Raw genomic sequence first — 20,732 nt, 5'->3', positions numbered from 1 at the left:
CCAAAGAAACTATAAAACTACTAGAAGAAAATATAGGGGAAATGCTTCACAACATTAGCTGGGCAAATATTTTTGAAATAAGACCTCAAAAGTACAGGCAACAAAATAAAAATAGACAATTGAGATTACATCAAACTGAAAATCTTTTACATAGCAAAAAGAACTATTTATAGTAAGGAGATAATCCAGAGAATGGAAGAAAATGTTTGCAAACTATACATCTAACAAGCAGTTGATATCCAGAATATATAAGGAACTTAAACAACTCAACAGCAAAAAAAAAAAAAAAAAAAAAAAAAAACTAACTTGATTACAAAATGGGCAAAATACCTTAATAGACATTTCTTTAAAAATATATATATAAATGGCCAACATGTATATAAAATAAATGCTCAACACCACTAATCATCAGGGAAATGCAAATTCAAACCACAGTGAGATAGCATCTCACTCCCATTAGAATGGCTGTTATCAAAAACACAAAAAATAAGGGATGGTGGCAAAGATGTGGAAAAAAGGAAGGTCTTATGCACTGTTGGTGGGAATGTAAATTACTACAGCCGTTATGAAAAACAGTATAGAGCTTCCTCAAAAAATTAAAAATAGAACAACCATATGATCTAGCAATCCCATTACTGGCTATATACCCAGAAGAAATTAAATCAGTATGTTGAAGACATATCTGTACTTCCATGTTTATGGCAGCACTATTCACAATAGCTACATTATGGAATCAACCTAAATGCTCCTCTCCAGATAAATGGGCAAAGAAAATGTGGTATATGTACACAATAGAATACTATTTAGCCAAAAAAAAATAAAGAATCAAATCTTGTCATTTAGGACAACATGGATGGACATGAAAGGTATCATGTCAAGTGAAATAAGCCAGATACAGACAGGAAGACAAATACTGCATGATCTCAATTATATGTGGAATTAAAAACAAGTATCTATCATGAAAACAGAGAGTAGAACATCATGAGGGGAGAACAGGGAGAGGTTGGACAATGGAAACAAAGCTATAATTAGATAAGAGGTATAAAGTCTGGTATTCTATTGCACATTAAGGTGAGTATAGTGAACAATAAAATATTGCATAATACAAAATAGATAGAAGAGAGATTTTTGAATATTCTTACCACAAACAAGTAATAAATGCATGAGCTGATGGATGCACTACCCTTGTTGGATCATTATACAACATAGATATGTATTGAACTATAAACTTGTACCCCATAAATATGTGTGCAGTTAAAAATGTATCAATTTTAATAAATAAATAAAATGTAAAAAGAAGTGTAAAACATCTAATATAGTGCCCTGACAGGGTTGACAGCCAATGAATGATAATTATTTTTGTTTCCAGAAAAGCTATGAGGAATTAAGTCGATTATGTTGAAACTATACAGGTATTTAAAAATTTAAGCTAACAAAATTATAATCTTCTAACATAAAGATATAAATTCATACTTTATTTTATTTTATTTTATTTTATTATTATTATACTTTAAGTTTTAGGGTACTTCTTTAATCGCATCAAGATCTTAATTCATAAATGGTAACATTTGATGCTAGAAATTGTCCATTTATCAGCTGTCTGTTTTAGAGAATTGTCAAATAAATGCTGTGTTACTGCCATTTTAATTCAATTGGATTTCACTTTAACTCTGCAAATGTTCAATCATTCTGCTATGTGCAAGGAACTCTGCTGTTCACCAGGACATGCATATCTTAGCAGGACACAATCTGTGACTTAGTCAGTCTCACAATCCAGCAGGGGAATGAGAGTTTTCCTTAAATACTTGCTTCATAGAGCACATACTAAGTTGGGTATTAATTCAGTTATTCTCTATTTTATGAAGTCTGCATCCAAAATTGAAAGCAAACATCATCAACAACAAAAGCCACAAGCATTAAACACAATTGTTTGATTCAGGGTCAAAGAAATGAAAACACAACATAATGCTCGTAAATTCTTTTTGTGTGTGAATTTTCCACAGCTTTACAAATACACATTGTTCTAAGAAAAACCCATGAGAAAGATATTCAAATAATCACAATCATTTATTTCATTTACCACTATATAAGCCAAGCCTGCATCTCCCTGCATTTCACAGTAGAGCTGCATTGGGCTGACTAGAACTCATGGAGAACCTCTGAACCCTAACTGAGTCTTTGGAAATGTTTTATGAAAATTCAGGAGACTTCAATAGCAGGAATGGCTCTGAAATATTGTTTTTCTTTGCTTTAAGTACTTTTGTCATACAACTATACTTGTGGTATTTCTGCCTATGTTGGCAGTAGTGTTTTAAGTCAACAGAACTTCTCTATAAAAACAAAACAAAAAGACAGTGACTCACTAATCTGTTTAAAACAGACAAAACATTTGATAAAGTAACAGAAATTGTTCCAAGGATTTTGTTGTTGTTTTCTTTCTTTCTTTCTTCTTTTCTTTCTTTCTTTCTTTCTTTCGTTCTTTCTTTCTTTCCTTTTCTTTTCTTTCTCCTCCCCTTCCTCCTCCTCCTCCTCTTCCTCCTCCTCCTCCTCTTCCTCCTCCTCCTCCTCATCCCCCTCCTCCTTCCTCTTCTTCTTCTTCTTCTTCCTCTTCTTCTTCTTCCTCTTCTTCTTCTTCTTCCTTTTTTTTTTAATGTCCTTTCAGATTTCCTTCTGCAATTGAATTTGTCTCAATAGTTTTGTGATCCATTAAGGTTAACTATTTCTGTTAACCCTCAAAATATTAGAAAATATCCCAATGTAAACTTTTCTCTCTCATAATCATCTTGTGTTCCATAGACATGTGTATTAGTATGTAGCATACAGGAGAGGGAAGCAAATGCAGTAAGATTAAACTTCATGCAGATAATTTTTGCTATTGTAGAAAGCTTTATCTTTCACAAGAAAAGACAACTGACAGCAAAAGCAACTGGCAAAATAGCACTCAAGCTGAGAAGGTGTTGGATATTTATATTTGAACAATGAGTCTTTGAATCTGATGGGATGGAAATACTTATCTTCCCCACACTGTATTAACACTTCATGAAACAGACCCGAGTAACAGTATACTTAGTGCTCAAAAATATTCTTTATATGTTTCTGGGGTAATGCAACTTCCAAGTACAATATTCTTGAAACCATATTGTTAAGCAAACTATTAGACTGATACAGTAGACTCAATGCCACCTATATTTTTCTGCTTGATTTTGACTACTACCCACAAGCAATCTATGAGTTAAGAGAAGAGAAGTTCTATAAAGAACAGTTTATTTCGAACTTCAATGTGGACAGACTAAATTATACCTTACCTTCTGAAAAATGAAAGAAAATGCTAGAAGCACTTTTTTGGTTGCTATTTTTTTGTTACTCTTCTGTCTAGACACAAATTCAAGATACCAGAGGAGCATCTAAGGTTTGACAAAGAAATAGCAATTTGGTAGCCTTAAAGCAAGTCTGTGTGTACTGTCGTTTTAAAAGTATCTCACACATTTTGCTCACTGCTACAACCATTTTTGACTTAATGATGATAAGAGAATGGCTTATTCTGAGATATGAACGTAGACTCATAAAATAACTGGTTCATATTCAAGAGTGACTTTACCAATTGTAAGCCTCATTCCTTTCACCTACCTTTTGGATCTAGCCTTACTTGTAAGGAGGCCAGGTAAGGGCAGAATTAGAAGAGTGTGATCAGAGATGTTAACATTCATCTTTCAAAACCCATTTCTTTTGTAACATGATGTTTTTCTTTCTCAGAGAGGTAAAAACCTCTTGCAAGTCATTCAATTTGTTTCTTGTTTATTTGAACAAAAAGAGTTGCTTGATGTAATGATTAAACATTTTAGATTTGTTAGCAATATCACATAAACTTTGATTCTATTTTAAATGAACCACAATTTTTCCACCCACCCAAAATGAACAATAATAAAAGTGTGTATATTATATATATGTGAAAACTCAGCTCTCATACCATTCAGAAATTAAAATTTGTTTCTCTAGGCTAGAGCCCATGAGGTTCACTAGTCTACATCTAGCAGGAGCAAACTTCTAAAGCTTTTAGCATTGGTGAAAATTACCCACATACATTTCATAAAATGTTATAACTTCCATTCTTATCTGAGGAGTAAAGAGAATTCTGGGTTTTGGCAAATTCACCTCTGCAACATGTAATAAAACAGAAACAGAAAGAGGTATCGGACTAATCTCCATCTCACTGTGCAATTCTGTGAAAAAGAAAACAAAGTTGGTGCCACAAGTATGTGGCACATTCCTTCTCTTTGTCTTTTCTAAAACAATGGTATCTAAAAGCATGTTTTGTAGCCACAATATTTTCCAGGTCAGTTTACAAAGAAAAAAAAGGGAAATATTCCAACCATAGCTTTGGGTTTAGGTACTTACTGCAGCAATGAATTTTAGAAGGTGACAGGTTACATAATGAGTTTGCAGTTATGATTGCACCTGGCCCTGGAAGGTTGCCATACCATGAAAAGAGAATATCAGCTCACTTGCATTGGTGAACAACAGGCTAGTCCTGCTTTTGCACACCTGATAAACTGTTCTTGTTATAGGAACATTGATTCAGCTGTTCCAGCTGTATATGCTATTGTTTGTTCCCTCTTATTTGCTCACCATATATAATGATTTTCTCAGATATGCAAGAGTACTTGGGCTTTGCTTTTATTTAGAAACTCTTTTCTCTGTACATGAAGTGATTGTTGAGTATTCAATTATGGCTGAATTTTAAATGGTTGGGATCCAGTTCTAATTGATTTCAATGTAAATCGATAGAGTTTCTAATCAGGGTGAAGCTCAATGCTGAATGACTAGTTAAGCCTCTACCATTTTAATTTATGCCTAAGTCAATAGGCAGTATTATATTTCATATTTGATTGGAACTATATTGCATCCAGAATTGAAGCTATAAAGCAGTTTGTTGGCAGAGTGATATGTATTATTTTGTAAACCTGTACATTCCAGGCCACATAGAAGCATTTGAAATGCAAGAATAATAAACAGGAACACTCAGGAATATTTTTAAATCTAAGGGAATTTTTTTTAGGGGAGCAGTGAATAAAAGCAGTAGCTATTTAACATTAGGTGTTCAAGTTGCTACTCTGTGGTGGGCAATAGAAGTTTTTGAAAAAAATACATAATATCATGATTATAAAGCATTACTGCAGGGAGGGTTAGGCTTCAGGAGAAGATAACCAGACAAACCAGTTCTTAAGAGGGTGGCTGATTGGCTGTTTTGCTAAAGATAAATCTTTCCTCTTCCAAATATTCTGAAAAAAAAAAAGTAGACTAATAGCAAGAAGTGTAGTGATTTGCACATTATCCAAGCCATTGAGTTATTCCTGCCTGTCCTCATTCTGGTTCTTGATTTGCAGGCCAGCTATGCTCTGCAGCTGGAGCAAATTATATCAGCAGAAGTGCTGATGTGACCACAAGTTGACAAAAGGACATGATTTCTAGTAGCAAAAAAGCAACTAGATTTTATGAAATTGTATCTAATAATGTTGTTTAACTCATGGATCCTGCATCTGACGCCTGCTTTTTATCCAGTCCTTTCAGCGGCCCTTTGTTAACAGTCACTCAGAAGAGGAAATAAAATGTAGCCATTGAAATAAAAATTGCTCTACTCTTTTTAATAGCTCAGCTGCAGGCTCTATTGTTTTATTTAATGGATTGTATAACTGAAGTCTCTCCTCCTGATGATTCCCATTTGGCTTCTGAGTCCCCAAACTCTGTCAGAATCTTGGGGGTTCCAGAAGGAGGGGAGTCTGGTGTTTTGCTTGTTCAAAATACAAGTGGATAGTAAAAGCAACAACATTCTTTAAAATGTAGTTTCTGCTATGGAATCTATATTACTATGAGCAAGAAGCAAAGCTTTTTCATCAAAGAAAGCATGTTTAGACAGTCCCTAGATTCAACAATTCTAGTTCAGGATACAGTAAAAAAATTTATTTGCCTAAATGTACAGAGGCAAGTAGGCTTGGCGGCAGTAGTAAGAGGAAAAAACAAAATAGAGGTACTAGAATACATAATTGTCTTCCTTCTTGTCAAAATCAATGTGTCATCTTCGAATTGGTAGATGGGGTCTTTGCTAGAGAATCCCGGCAATGGATCTCTCTCTCTCCTCCTGCCTGACTATCCATTATAGATATGAAAAGCGTACCTATAAATCATTTGAGTTTGACTTACTATCATTCTAAACAGTATACATGGTTATTATATTTTTAATTATTTCATACTTTTTGGTTCTACAGATCTGTTAAGATGTATCTGGTTTCTGTTGGAAGAATTACAGTGACTTAAAAATATATATTTTACTCCTGCTTTTCTAAGAAGAATTTCATTCTGTATATATTCAAAAGATCGGAGTTAAAAAATAAAGTGCCTCCTACATAAGGAAGGTGGTGTAAAATACCAAGAGGAAAGATCAACCCTCTGCTCCATACTTATTAATATTTCAAATATGAATGAATTGCCGAGTATTTACCTGACTAAAGTAAACTGTTTGCTGTGGTTCTTGGAAGATTCTGCAGAAAGCTTTTGCAGCTCATTTTTGTCCTACTTTTATGTGTTCCATCAGAGCAGGTTCATTGTTTTAGTAAGAGGAGGAGAAAGATTTGTTAAATCACGAAGTGCTAAGAAGCCTTTCAGCTGAGAAAGATACACAATGTACAAAGCAGTTAAAACAAATCATACAGTATAACCTGTTAAGGATGTAATTGAGATACATGTAATCATTAACCTTGGAACAGACTGGGAATCTGTTAATGAATCAAATCAGTACCCTCTCCACTGATCCATAATAATTTGAAATAAATGAAAAGTTTAACAGTTACTGTATGTGAGGTTATCATGGGCTGCAATTAGCTAGCCTCCAGGAGATTATGTTACCTAGTTACCCAAAGGTAAGTATAATTTCTGTAGATCTTCTGGAGAGATTGTCATAAAGACAGGTGTTAGACATGGAAAAGGGTCAGGAAAGAATATTTGGTACAGCCCAAACCTGGGTTATCTTTCAATAATTTCATTCCATCTATCCTCCTTATGACATTTCATACTCCTAGTTCAAGTGAATGTATTGCTCTGAAAAGACATTACAATTTAATTTTGATGGTTAAAAAAGTGATTATCCCCTTTATATCTTACTACACATTTAGATCTCACATGAGATGGCAAAGAGGTCAAGACAAAAATTCTGCATTTGGGAAAAGAATAACACATGGACTTCCTCCTACAGGTAAGACACTTGTATATGAAAGTATTTCATGTTTATACAACCCCCCTCCCACCCCCGCCAACCTCCATCTCAACAGTTCCAGCATGGTCATTATTGCCAATAGAATTATACAGAAGAATAGTGAAAAGGAATGAATGCTTTTGCATCTATTGTATCCTCACATTTTTCACACCCCCATTTTGCAAGTAGTATGTAGTACCCTACAAAATAGTATATAGAGAGGAAAATGATCCCAGGGCCCATTGCTTTTATATATATTGCTTTGATGTAAACCTTAAAAGAAACAATCATGGTATATGCAGTTCCATAGGAAAATCTCAATTTGGGGAAGATATAAAAAGAGATATTGCCATTCTCTAGGGAACCAGTAAATAAAACGGAGAACAGAATTTTTTAAAAATGCATGTAAAATATATGCGTATGGAAATGTTAAGAGCCTTATTTTATAATGCCAAGGAGGGCACAAGATAAAAACTGTTGTCATTTGTTTCCAGGGAAAGCAGTCGGTGAGACCAGGCACAGTAGGATAGTTAGTTAGCTACCACATGTAAAGCTGAGAGCAGATGGTGCCGTTGATATAGAGCGCAGGAATGTGCGTGTTTATGCGGGTGCGTTTCTGTGCGTGTGCGTGTGGAAACCAGCAAGGAGTTTGACACTGATGTACTCCATCAAGTCCAGTTATAAAGAACAAGTAGATAGAACAACATTCTGTGCATCTGGCAGCCTAACTAGCTCTGTCAATCTGTGGATACTGCTGACATTGTACTATAAGCTTCGATTCCATCTGTGTTGTTTATTTTGAGCTGGATTTACTGCACACTATGTGAATTGATGATGGCTAGAAGGTCCAAAAGATTCTGAGTCTGTTTAAAGTTCCAAGGTGTCAAATTACACAGGATTGTGTCACGAACATTATGAAAGGGTAAGTGGAGAGGCAAACTGATTTCAGTATTTGTTAGACGTCCAAGAAAAATTGCCGAAAATATAGATGAAGAAGGTTTATGAAAACATATAAAGAGTACATATGAACTCCTGCAATCAAATGTTTCCTTTTCAAGTTGTATTGTGTCATTTTAAAAAATTCAAAATATGTACAAACAAATAGACAAGTCAAATCAGCTCTCCACTCTGGGGTTGTGACATGCATATTATTCAAAACTTTCTGATCAGTACCATATTAAATTGCCAGAATTAAGGAATGGACTTGATGGGTGAGGGTTGTGCCTGCCTTCTTTCTGAATGGCTAGATCTGAGGAACAGGTATATTTCTATGCACCCACTATTAATTTATTCTGTGAAGATCCTTTCTTGCTTCAATTTCTTTCTGTATAACAAAATGTTTATAAATCTTTCTACCATACAGTTTAGGAAATAGACTTTGCTATCATCATCAAGAAATCATGAAATAAATTGAGAATATACTTTTTAATGAAAATTGTATACATTTATGTGAGAGAGCAACACTAATTGGGATAGGTCATCAGTTTCAAGGCTTTTGTCCATTTTAATTTTCAACACACTGTGCAGCTGAATGCTATGCCTGCATGATGCTGGAACATTCTTATGAACAGAGAAAAGAGATTTAATGATTCAAGCATTTTATCTGCATCTGCATATCAGATATTGTTTAATTTATGTGGCTGCTCTTGTCTGCTTATGTAGTAAGTAGCCTAGATCAGAATTTTCCTGTACCAGTCGAACTCTATGCAGTTTAACTTGCAGTCATTGAATGAAAAAAGCATTTTGTTTATGATATAGAAATTTCAATTCGTGCTTTCAACCCCCATTCAGTTAGTGGTTGGTTACGGTTGAATTGTGTCACTGAATACAAATATATTTACATGTAACTCTGCTCCTCTTTAAAGAAAAAAATTTTAATTATCCTGCCTTATTCATTTCAGAGCTAGGGTGTCAAACAAAATCTATGAATGTAGTTCATTTGATTGGCAATGTTTAATATTCATCTGTTGAGTGGGTACTTATCCATATTCATAATATATGCTAGGTAATGTGAGATATATAAGCCAATACAATATACATTCCCTAGTCTCAAGAAACTTTAATATCTAGTTGAGTAGGTAAGCCATTCTTATAAAAATATCAAATAGCAATACATATATTCAATATCAATTAAAAAATACAAGGATGGCACAAATTGGACTTAAAGTTGGAAAAGATTCATTACAGTCTTCTACCTGCCAGACACTATATTGGGTACTTCCTCTCATTAGGTGTCTCACCCAGCTCCTCAAAAACTCTGTGAGATATTTTCCCCCATGTATGAGATGAAGACAGAGGGGAGAGTAGATATAACTTGTCTGGGCCACATAGCCACTAAATGACTAAACAAGATTTTACTTCAATTTACCTCCATAAGCACATATTGAACATCTGTTCTATACCAGGCATAGTGTTTGACACTGAGATAAATAAAATGAAAAATCTGTTTTAAGAAGTGCAGAGGCTTGTAAGGAATAAAATATAAAAAGTTTAATGGGAATATAATGCAGTAAGTGCTGAAATAGATGTATACATAGGGAATGATAAGAACAGAGGAGAGAGCACCTAGCTCAGAAAGGTAATTGACTTAGACAGAGAAGGAAAATGTGACAGGCTTCCAAAACAGGCACAAGCACAAACAAGGTTACAGTGACACAAACAACAGGGATAGTGGGAAATGCAGCTTTTGCAGCACACCATGGCAACTCATGTGACCAGTGAGGGAAGAACACATTTAACACTATGCATCATGGTAGGAAGTAACCCCAGTGGGCTGAGGTATTGAGACAAGGCTTGAATTAAATAGGTTTTCTGTTGACTCATGAACTTTGGGTATATTTATTTTGATTACACAGATAAAGAATGACCAGATATTGTAAGTGAACATAAATGGGATCAATGAATACTTAGAGACAAAGGTGTTAAAACCAATATGGTAGGTTGAGGAATGTACAGGCCAGTATGGTAGATCTGCTAACTTTCCATTCTGATGATCAGTTGTCATGTACAAACTTGAAGCCTGTTATCACCTAGAGATGATCCACCTCTAAAATCATAAATTCCACTCCCTGGCAACAACTTCTTAACTGTTCAGGTTTTATTGTCATCCTCATTCTCCAAACTGACCAAGACCTTTAATCCCTTAATCCTCCAATTTATATGTCTCTATCAACGATAAACTATTTAGTTCCTGACTGATCTAGACTCCCTGGCCTACCACTTCAGCCACTCCTCTTGGCTCAAATTCCTTGCCTAATTTTACTTTTATATCACACATTCCTGCAAAAACTTCAAGATTGGAACAATTCATTCTTATTTCTCTAGCTCTCTTTTCCATTATTCAAAGAAATGATTTTCATGACTATTTCTCTCTAAGCCAGTTACCTTCTGACTCTCAGCTCATTATCTCTTCACAAAGAGAATGGAAATTGTCATCCAAGCACTATAAACAAATGGAGATAGTGTCCACTGCAATCAATCAGAAGTGTAGAGGTATTATGAGGCCAAACCTTTTATCTGTACTTTGGATTCTCCTTCCTCCTTTTTTACCTGTCTTTCTTCCCTTTTTTTTTTCAGATTCTTACATATTTACTAGCTCTTTCTCAAGAATATTGTCTGAATATACTTAGGTCTTTCCAATCACAAAAGCAAAACGACACCCTTTTCCACAAGTCACTCTTTTGCTACTGTCCTATCTACCTCTAGCATTGGCAAACATTGAAAAAGTGGCCTAGAGTCATTGTTCTGTGCTTCCTTCACTTTCAATGCATTCTTCAACACATTGCAAACTGGAAAACATTGCCAAGAGTTCTCTGAAACTGTTTTTGTTAAGGTCATCAATGAATGCCTTGTTTCCAAATCCCTCGTAGGTATTCTTACTTTATTTTACTGGTAGGACTTGATATTGCTAACTAACCCCTCCTCTTTAAACATGGTTTCCTTGGCGTAATTACATCACTCTCTCTCATTTTCTTGGTAGACTTCTTGTCCACTGCCATTTCCCTAAATATTAGTGTCTTCAGGGATAACTCTTAGGTCTTTGACGCTTATCTTTCAATACGTTCTTCCTGATGAATATCATTTATATCTTTAATCATAATTTACACACCTATACCATCATTCACATGTGGGAAAATGTGATCCCAGGAATAAATCCTCAACTAATGTATTTTTGGTGAGTTTTAGTCAGTCCTACATGTTTAAATAAGTACTCAATTTCTACCCTTGGAGTTGATGATGCATCCAGCTTTGAAACCGTGCCCTTTCACACGGCCGTTTTTCAACAGGTCCAAAACTGGATGTATCATCTCCTTCTCTCTTTCTTCCAGCCAACTTTCACAAATATTCTCAAATCCATGAACTTCCTTTCTAATAACATTATTCTAGTAAATGACTAGAATTTGACTAGAATAATGTTGCATTTTCTAATGTAAAAAAAGAAACCTAATCACTTAAGACATCTATAATTGAGTATGAAATGTATAATCCAGGTGAATAGCAAAATATTAAAATTAAATGAACTAAAAATTATACCCCTTTTAATTAAGTTGAAACATTGAGTGAACTACACATAAAATGCTAAGTTTCAAAAGCCTAACTCATAAGAAACAAATATTTTAATCAAGTTAAGGACACATCATTTTAATATTAATATTCCTAGTTCCCAGCATCATGAGCTATAACAGAGTTGCTGGTCAATTGATATTTATTAATAAATTAGTCTGTTTGTTCTTCAATACTACAAAAAATTGAAAAGCCTTACAAGATTTTCAACCAGGTAATTCACACATGAATATGATAAAGTTGTAATTTATTCTATATACTGAATGGCTAATAAAATAAGAATGTTACAACTGTCCTGATTTATGTCTGATAGAATTATATAATTAAGTAGAATATGGTAATAATACAAGGAATATCAGGTATTAAAATGACTAGTCAGGTTAGCTTTGTATTAAACAAAGCTCTATTTTACAGCTTTAGTTTCAGTGCAAAAGTGACCACTATTCATGGGGAAAAAACTTTTTTGACAAGCTTGACCCCACCATAAATGGAAAACTAGTATTTTATTCCTACTGCTAAGGAAGAAGGTTGACTCTTCTTCAGCCAAAACAAACTTTATATTTTTTTTCCTCAGTAAGGTCATTTCCTCCCTAAGCAGTGAGTATGGACTAATATGCTGATAAGAAATTAGTAAGTCTAGTTCATATTGCAGTAACACTCTGGACTGAAAGCAAATAGGAATGAATTTTACTGTTGATGTCGTTTGGTTTTGTGTCCCTGCCCAAATCTCATGTCCAATTGTAATCCCCAATTTTGGAGAAGGGGTCTGGTGGGAGGTGATTGGATCATGTGTGCAGATTTCCCCCTTGCTGTCCTGGTGATAGTGAGTGAGTTCGTACGAGATCTGGTTGTTTAAAAGTGTATAGCACCTTCCCATTCTTTCTCTTTCTCCTGCTCCTGCCGTGTAAAATGAGCCTGCTTTCCCTTTGCCTTCACCATGATGGTAAGTTTCCTGAGGCCTCTCCATCCATGCTTCCTGTACAGTCTGCACACCTGTGAGCCAATTAAACCTCTTTTCTTTATAAATTACCCAGTCTCAGGTATTTCTTTATAGCAGTGTGAGAATGGACTAATATGACTATGGTTCCATCTCCTTTTATTGTAAAATACACAAATACAAATAAAGACATAAAAAACATGAATGCACAACTTAATTAATTATAATAAAGCAAACATCCATGTAATTCACCACCAGGTTACAAAAGAGAACTTTGTCAACAGCTCTACCCAATTATAACATCTTTTCTCCCACTCTAAGATACTGTTGTTTGGATATTTACAGTAATATTTTCCTTGCTTTTCATTACAGTATTACTATGTGAAAATGTATCATTAAATTACATAATTTAGTTTTACTTGTTTTGAACTTAATATGAATGTAATAATGTAGTATATATTTCTTTTGCGTGACTTCTTCCTTTCAATGTTAGGTTTTTAAGATTTATCCAGATGAGTTCATGTCCTTTGTAGGGACATGGATGAAATTGGAAATCATCATTCTCAGTAAACTATCGCAAGAACAAAAAACCAAACACCGCATATTCTCACTCATAGATGGGAGTTGAACAATGAGATCACATGGACACAGGAAGGGGAATATCACACTCTGGGGACTGTGGTGGGGTGGGGGGAGGGGGGAGGGATAGCATTGGGAGATATACCTAATGCTAGATGACGAGTTAGTGGGTGCAGCGCACCAGCATGGCACATGTATACATATGTAACTAACCTGCACAATGTGCACATGTACCCTAAAACTTAAAGTATAATAAATAAATAAATAAATAAATAAATAAATAAATAAAGATTTATCCATGTTGCTAGTGATAACTGTAGTTCCTTCATTTTAATTGCTGGTGAGTAATCCCCTGCATAAATACACCTTAATTTACTTTTCCATTCTATTGCTGATAAATATTGGATTGCTTACAGCTTTTGCTATTATGAATAAGGATGCTATCACATTTGGGCATATGTATCCTAGTGTACCTAAGCATGACTTTTTGTAGAGTACACAATCAAAAGTTAATTTCTGGTCTGAGAGTATATATATGTGTGTGTGTGTGTGTGTGTGTGTGTGTGTGTGTGTGTATGCATATATATAATATATACATATATATAAAAATAACTTTACTAGAATGAAAAACAATAAAAATAGCAGAGAATTTTGAAAATTGGTTGTATCAGTTGAATTGGTTTTATTTAAGAAAGAGGATCTTAAATTCGACAGGTAAATTCCATCTAGTATTTCATATTTTACAAGAAAACAAGTGAATAGTCTGATTGAATTTTCAAAATAAAATAGAAATAAAGTATGAATGCCTAAAAGAGATTAGCAAATACCAGTGTTTTTTTTCTAATTAAAAATGCATATTTTCTCACAAAATTGACAGGAATGCATCAATCACATTCATCTAAATTCTTATTCAAGCGATAGTGCAAGAAGAAACAGGTAGAGCCTGTGAAGATTCAAAAGTAGATATAATGATTAGATTTTCATTTTATGGAATTCACATTTCTCTTATAATTTCACAAAGTTTGGAAGCCTTGCCCAACATGCAATTAAACAAATATCATTTGGGCTTATTAAAGAACTGGTTCTTAAAATACAACTTCCACTTTTTTTTTCTATTTATAAAGTTCGAGCATGGGAAGCTCTGCACTGAAACCAGTAAATCAAATCAGTGCTCTAGGACCTGGGAACTAGTGACTAGTTCTCTTGAAATGGAAAAAATAAAAAAGTCCCTATGCTTTGATTTACCATGAAACAAAATCCCTTTTCTTAAATTGCTTCAGAATTTTTAGAACCAGTGTAGGGGAGATTAAAAAAAATGATTGTGAGTGTATAAGTATGAGATGTTTATAAGCATGAACTTTTCCTGTGGGTAAAAAAAAAAAAGGAGGCAAGTAAAAAAAAATTCATCCTGGAAGTTTCCTCAGGGCCTGGGACTTTAGAAAGTATGCGCCCTGGGACAAAAGATGTCGCCAAGGAAAGGCTGATTGGTCTTTGCTCTCACACAGCTTACAGTCTACAGGGAGACGCAAAAGAAGGAAAAAGCAGAGGTACTGTATCAGAGTGAAAGGCCCATAAAAAAGGGCACTTGATTAAGTAGGACTCGAATGATGAGAAAGTTATGATAGAGAAAGAAGGGCATGATTTGTTCTAGGAAGAGAACAAAAGCCCAGAAATGAGAAAGGAGGAACAGTAGGATCAGACATTAATAGAAGGATCTTTGAAGTCGGGCAGCCATGGGATAAAATCCCAAGTATTCCACGTAGTAACTGTGTGACTTTGGTTAAAGTCACTTACCCTCTCCTTATAAAATGGAGATAATAATACTTAACAAATAAGATTTTCGCAAGGATCAACTAATAGAATGTTTATAAAGCATGCATAAAAGTTCCCACAAAAGTAGGCAACTACATTTATAGCAGAATCAGACATTTTGGGCATGAGTAGGGGTTCATGTGAGTCAAGAACATGCAGAGAGAAGCAGTTTATGTCACCCAGAGCATTTGGGCTATATGAAATAATTCAGTCCTTATGCTAAAAATAAGGGAGAGAGCCGCCAACAGATCTGTGTTTCAGAAAGGGGGCTTGGGCTGTAGTAGGAATGGTTGGAAGAAGAATAGAGGCAGGAAAACTAGTGAGGATTTGAATGCGGGTAATATCAGGGAAGAGGATTGGAATTTGGTGTATTTAAAAGATATTTGAATGCAAGACACCCATTTCTGGGAGTTTGGCAGGCAAGAGGAATAAAACTCTTCCCCAGGTGTATGTTTGTATGTATGCATATACCTATATATTTATATCAATCTTTGAAAACAAGTTAATTTTTAAGTAAGGAAGGGAAATGTAAACAGGGCCAGAAATAAATCATTGGATGAATTGAGGGGAGTTAGTAAACTCTGAGGCTAATTGTTGTCATGGGTATGTCTACTGCTCTTGGGTAGCCTGGAGCTTAGGTTTCAATGACAGGCAAATGTGGAGTACAAGAAACAAAGCCTTGTCCCCACAACCCCAGCGCTCCACACGGATCCTGCACTTACAGAGAGTTAATCGCAAAGAAAGGGTGACCTAGAAAACAATTCTGTGCAGTGTTAATATCAGACAAATAGTTCTAAAGGCAAAAATCTTATCACTGGAAATGAAGAAGGTAACAATATAATCATAAATCTTTTAATTTATCAGGAAAATGTAGTAATTCTAAACTTGCAAGCACCAAATAATATAGCTTCAAAATATACAAAGTGATAGTTGACATCAGAATGAGATATTTCAACATGATGCTCTCACTATTACAACAGGAAGATAAAATAATAGGTAAAAGTATGAAAGATTTTAACAACACAATTAACCAATTAGTTATTGTTGAATAAATAAAATATATGTTTAAAGCACATATAAAAAACTGTACACCCAACTTTTGTGGTATATGTATTCTTTTGAAGCACATATTGAACATATTGTTCCATAAAGAAAGTCTCAAAAAATTCCAAAGAATCTATAGCACACATACCAAAATTGCTTAGTATTAAATTACTTAACACATAAATTGCTAACATTTAGATGCATTTAGAAATCAACCAAACCAAAAATATGTTAAAATTGTTTACATTGTATGTGTAAACCACTCATGGGACAAAGCAGATTTCAAAATGGAACTTAGAAAATATTCAGACTTGACTAATAATAAACAATATTTCAAATTATATAAGATGCAACAACAAAAAACAATTACTCAAAAGGAAATCTATAGTTTTTAATATCTATCTCAGAATAAAATAAAGGTTAAAAATTATTTATCCAACTTAAGAAGTCAGCAAAAATCATAAAACACCTTAAAAGTGCATAAAGGAAGTAAAACTAAGAAAATAATACAGTTAAGATTAGAAATTCATGAAACAGAAAATAAAGTTACTGTATTAGCAACGCCAGAAATTCAGTTATTGGGGACAACTGAGAGATGACAGAATTCTAGGAAGTTTTCACTACTTCGATTTATCATATGCTAGATGTCCTGGACCTCCCTGTTAAACAAAAATAAATAAGCATTGGAAAGAAAGAAACCAAACTGTCATTATTAGCAGATGACATAATTATCTACATGAAAAACTCAAAAGACCAATATTAAAATTAATAAGAAAATTTAGGAAGTTGCATATGTAAATAAAGTAGATCATGATCAAAGACAGGTAGATTTAATACTGTAAAGTTGTCAACTTTGTGCAAATTGATTTATAACTTCAATGCAAATTTAATCACAACCTCAACAGGATTTTTTTTAGTTTATGGTAAATGTTTTAAAAATTTATTTGGTAAAGAAAAATGAAAAACACAGTCAGGGAATACTTAAAGCAAAGCAAAGTAGGAGAAACTGCTCTACTGCATGTCCAAACTTATGATAAAGCTACAGTATTTATTGAGAAAAGAATATAAAATACACCAGCAAAAGAAAGCTAAGAGGTAGACCCACACAGATATAGAAACATGATATAAAACGGGAAAGTGACACATTGTACAATCAATGGCAACAGAATGGTTTGCAGTTTTAACAAATAATTTGTTCCTTACATCACGTCATACACAAAACTCAATTCCAGGTGGGTTAAAATCTTAAATGCTGAAGGTAAATTTTTATAGGAAATTGTAGGATATTTTTGTGATTTCTGGGGAGTGAAAAGTTTTCTTAAGTCAAAACATCAAGTAAAAATATTGTTTATGTAATTTACATTAAAATTTAGAAGTCCTGTTGATCAAAAGAAAGAAACAACTTTTTTATTGATTACAAATAAACACAAAATAGCCATCGACTGGGAGTAAGAAATTTGCACATGCAAAACTGAAAAATGATATCAATCTACATATATAAAGAACTTCTAAAATTCACTAAGAAAAGGCAAACTACCCAATAAAAAATTGACAAAAATACAAACTCATATATTTCACAGAAGAGAAAACAGATGGCCAGCAACAAATAAAAATATATCTACATACATTAAATTTCAAAGAAATTAAAACTAAACCACAGCAAGATACTATTTATACCCACCATACTGACAAAAATAAATGGATTTAAAAATCAAGTGTTGGCCAGCATACAGAGTAATGGGAACTCTTAAACACTGCAAGAAAAAGTTTAAATTTTTGTGTATATACTTGGAAATAATTTGGCATTAATAGTAAAGTAGGAAATATGCATGTATAAAAACCCAGAAATTCTACTTTTGGGTATAAACTTTAATACAACTCCTGGTGATGTGGATTGAGTACATGTACAATAATTTCATAGAAAATATTGTAATAGTAAAAATATTCTTTTTAAGCGACCATTGTTAGGAAAATTTACAAATAAATTGCTATATATTCATAAAGTATTTTTCAATACAAATTTCAAGTAAATTCCACCTACAAACAACAGTATAAATATTAAACCATATGGTTGAGTGAAGAAAATCAAGTTGTTGAAAGCATAGATATATTAGAATATCGTGTTTATAGATTTTAAAACCAGATAAAGCTAAACATTATATTGTTTGGGAACACATATAAAGATCAACAAGACAATGATTAACACAAAATTTAGAATAGTAATTAAGTCCGGAGGAGTGAGGAGGCACTGGAATGCTTTTAGATAAGCACAAAGTGAAATTAACAGAAAGTAATAGTGACTTTTATTTCTTAATTAGAATACTGGGTTCATGAATATTAATTTTATAATTTTGCTACAAATATACACTGTTCATAATTCAAATTTTAAATGTTGTGAAGTTGAATGCTAGTATTTGATTATTGTAAATGGTAGGGAAGAAGAAAGAATGAAAAATCAGCTCCACCGTAGGTGTTTCTATTTAATGAGAGGAAGAAGAGGACCTGGTAAAAATGAGTATGGGCAAATGAGAGGGCAGATGATGACGAACACATTTTCCAACTGTTCAGATTCAGATAACTGAGGTACATCTTAGTAAAATGATGGGGAATCAATTTAATGTAGGACTGAATATGGCACAAGGGCTCTGGGCCTTAAGTTCTGGGAATCATTGACATAAATTATCTGAAGCCTTAAGAATGAATGAAATTGCCTGATGGTGGGACAGAGATTGAATAGTAATGATAAGAGAAACAGTTAGTATACACTTTTATTAATGTTACAAGTTGGATGTTCCAGTGAGCTCTCATCTCAGGAGGTTAAAGATCAGTAAATGTAGGTTCTTGAACTGAAATTTATGTTCAGTAATTATGCAGGTCCTTCTTTGAGCTCCAGAATACAAGTGATGAAGAGAGATTTACTACAAGGACAGGAATCAGCAATTCCTGGTTTCAGACTGGCTGCAAGAAAACCTTTGAAGGAAATGATTATCTTTCAATAGGTTTCTTAAAACCAGAGCCCAGAGACTTCTGAAATGTTCCACTTTCACTCCCTTGCTGGCCTTAATGAAGCAGTCATGTTGTGAACCACCTATGAAGAGGCCCATGTGTCAAAACACTGCAGGTAGCCTGTAGGAACTCTGGGCCTCAGCCAAATAGCTACAGGGAAATGAATTCTGCCAAGATGTGAATGAGTTTGGAAGCCAGTTTATCTCATCTTCCAGATGAGACCCCAGACCTGTTGACATCTTGATTGAAACTTTATGAGATCTCGAGAAGAGCAAGCTAAGCCTGGCCCCAACTCCTGTTCCATAGAAACTCTGTGATGATAAATGTGTGTTGTTTTAAGGTTCTAAACTTGTGCTTTAAGGTTCTAAATATGAAGCAATAGACAACATATATAATATTATGTATGTGGTATATGTATGTTGGATATATTCATCAGGATGTATCTGCTCAATGAGGAGAACAGAGGAAAATATGGCAGTCGGAGGCCCTCATCCAGGTAACTGATTGAGTCAGAAACATCAGTTTCTTGATGGACAAAGGAGGAGTGCAGAACTTTGATTGCAGATTGATTATTCTCTGAGCTTTTAATTTGATCATTTTGGGTTTCTGCCCTTAACTTACATGTATCTCTTTTCTAAGATATGCATTCATAGGTTGTATTAGCCATCACTAAAGGCAGCACACTTCTGGTTGAAGAATTATTTACAATGAGTAACATTCTCCTCCAGTTAAATCCTAGAAAATCCAAAGATGGACAGTTAGATAAACATAATTAGCTCACTTTTTCTGTGCATGTGGCATTATTCATTGGTTGCTTTTACAAAGTGGTTCAAATTTGCAATTTAATAAAACTCTGGAAAGCTTGGGGAAGTACATAGGGAAACAAAAGTATTTGCTAGTATTGTGAATTCTTTAACATTAAATTGTGTTTAATAATTATTACAAAAACTATTTATATCAGGTGCAAAAGAATATAAACCTACACCTCACAAATTCTTAGTAAGAGAAATTCTCTGAATGAAATATTGGGTCTCTTAAATTCTTCTCTTTTTCATGTGTTTCATTGATACTACAAAGATCTCACCGAAGGTCATTCATTCTTTTTGAGGTCTCTATAGTATCAGTGATCCTAGCCAGATCTTTGATTTAGAACATCAAAATGTCATAATTGATATCAAACTCATGAACACCAGATCAGAGCGTTGGAGCAATATTTGATGCCACATCAAATATACTTGTTTTTTCTTTGTGTGTTCTTCTTGTTCTTGGCTCTCTTTGTCTCTTTAACCACTTTCCTCATAAGGGATCAAATTTGGAAATCTTCACATATTGACAATGGAGAATGTCTCTATAGGCTGAAATATACCAGACAGAGAGAAGGAGCTGATGTTACTAAAAAGGAAACCTCTACTGCTGATCTTTACAAGGTAGTAGCAGCTCACTGGTTGATCCATTAGGTGAGAATAATATAAAAATTAGGAAAGCATAATGCAATGCTGAAAAGAAAGATTCAGTGGAGAGGTTAAGTCAGAGGAGTAATAGAAA

At 34.0% G+C, this 20,732-nt stretch overlaps 1 protein-coding gene across 32 annotated transcripts in view; it reads left to right on the top strand.

The window, feature by feature from the left end:
- Window positions 1-20,732, top strand: part of LOC129143943 (uncharacterized) — a 689,383-nt gene that overhangs the window by 481,732 nt on the left and 186,919 nt on the right. For all 32 annotated transcript variants that reach the window (XR_010156874.1, XR_010156873.1, XR_010156872.1 and 29 more), the window contains one exon: window positions 7,167-7,246. Coding sequence is in view for 11 of the 32 variants with exons in the window: in XM_063810326.1 (XP_063666396.1) it covers window positions 7,167-7,246 (80 nt within the window). In the remaining 21 variants the exon portion in view is untranslated. The remainder of the gene's footprint in view (window positions 1-7,166; window positions 7,247-20,732) is intronic.

Source organism: Pan troglodytes, chromosome 4 (genome assembly GCF_028858775.2).
Source record: "Pan troglodytes isolate AG18354 chromosome 4, NHGRI_mPanTro3-v2.0_pri, whole genome shotgun sequence".
Classification (NCBI taxonomy): Eukaryota; Metazoa; Chordata; class Mammalia; order Primates; family Hominidae; genus Pan; species Pan troglodytes.
The sequence above is the reverse complement of the archived record's forward strand: the minus strand, read 5'-3'. Positions and strand labels throughout refer to the sequence as shown.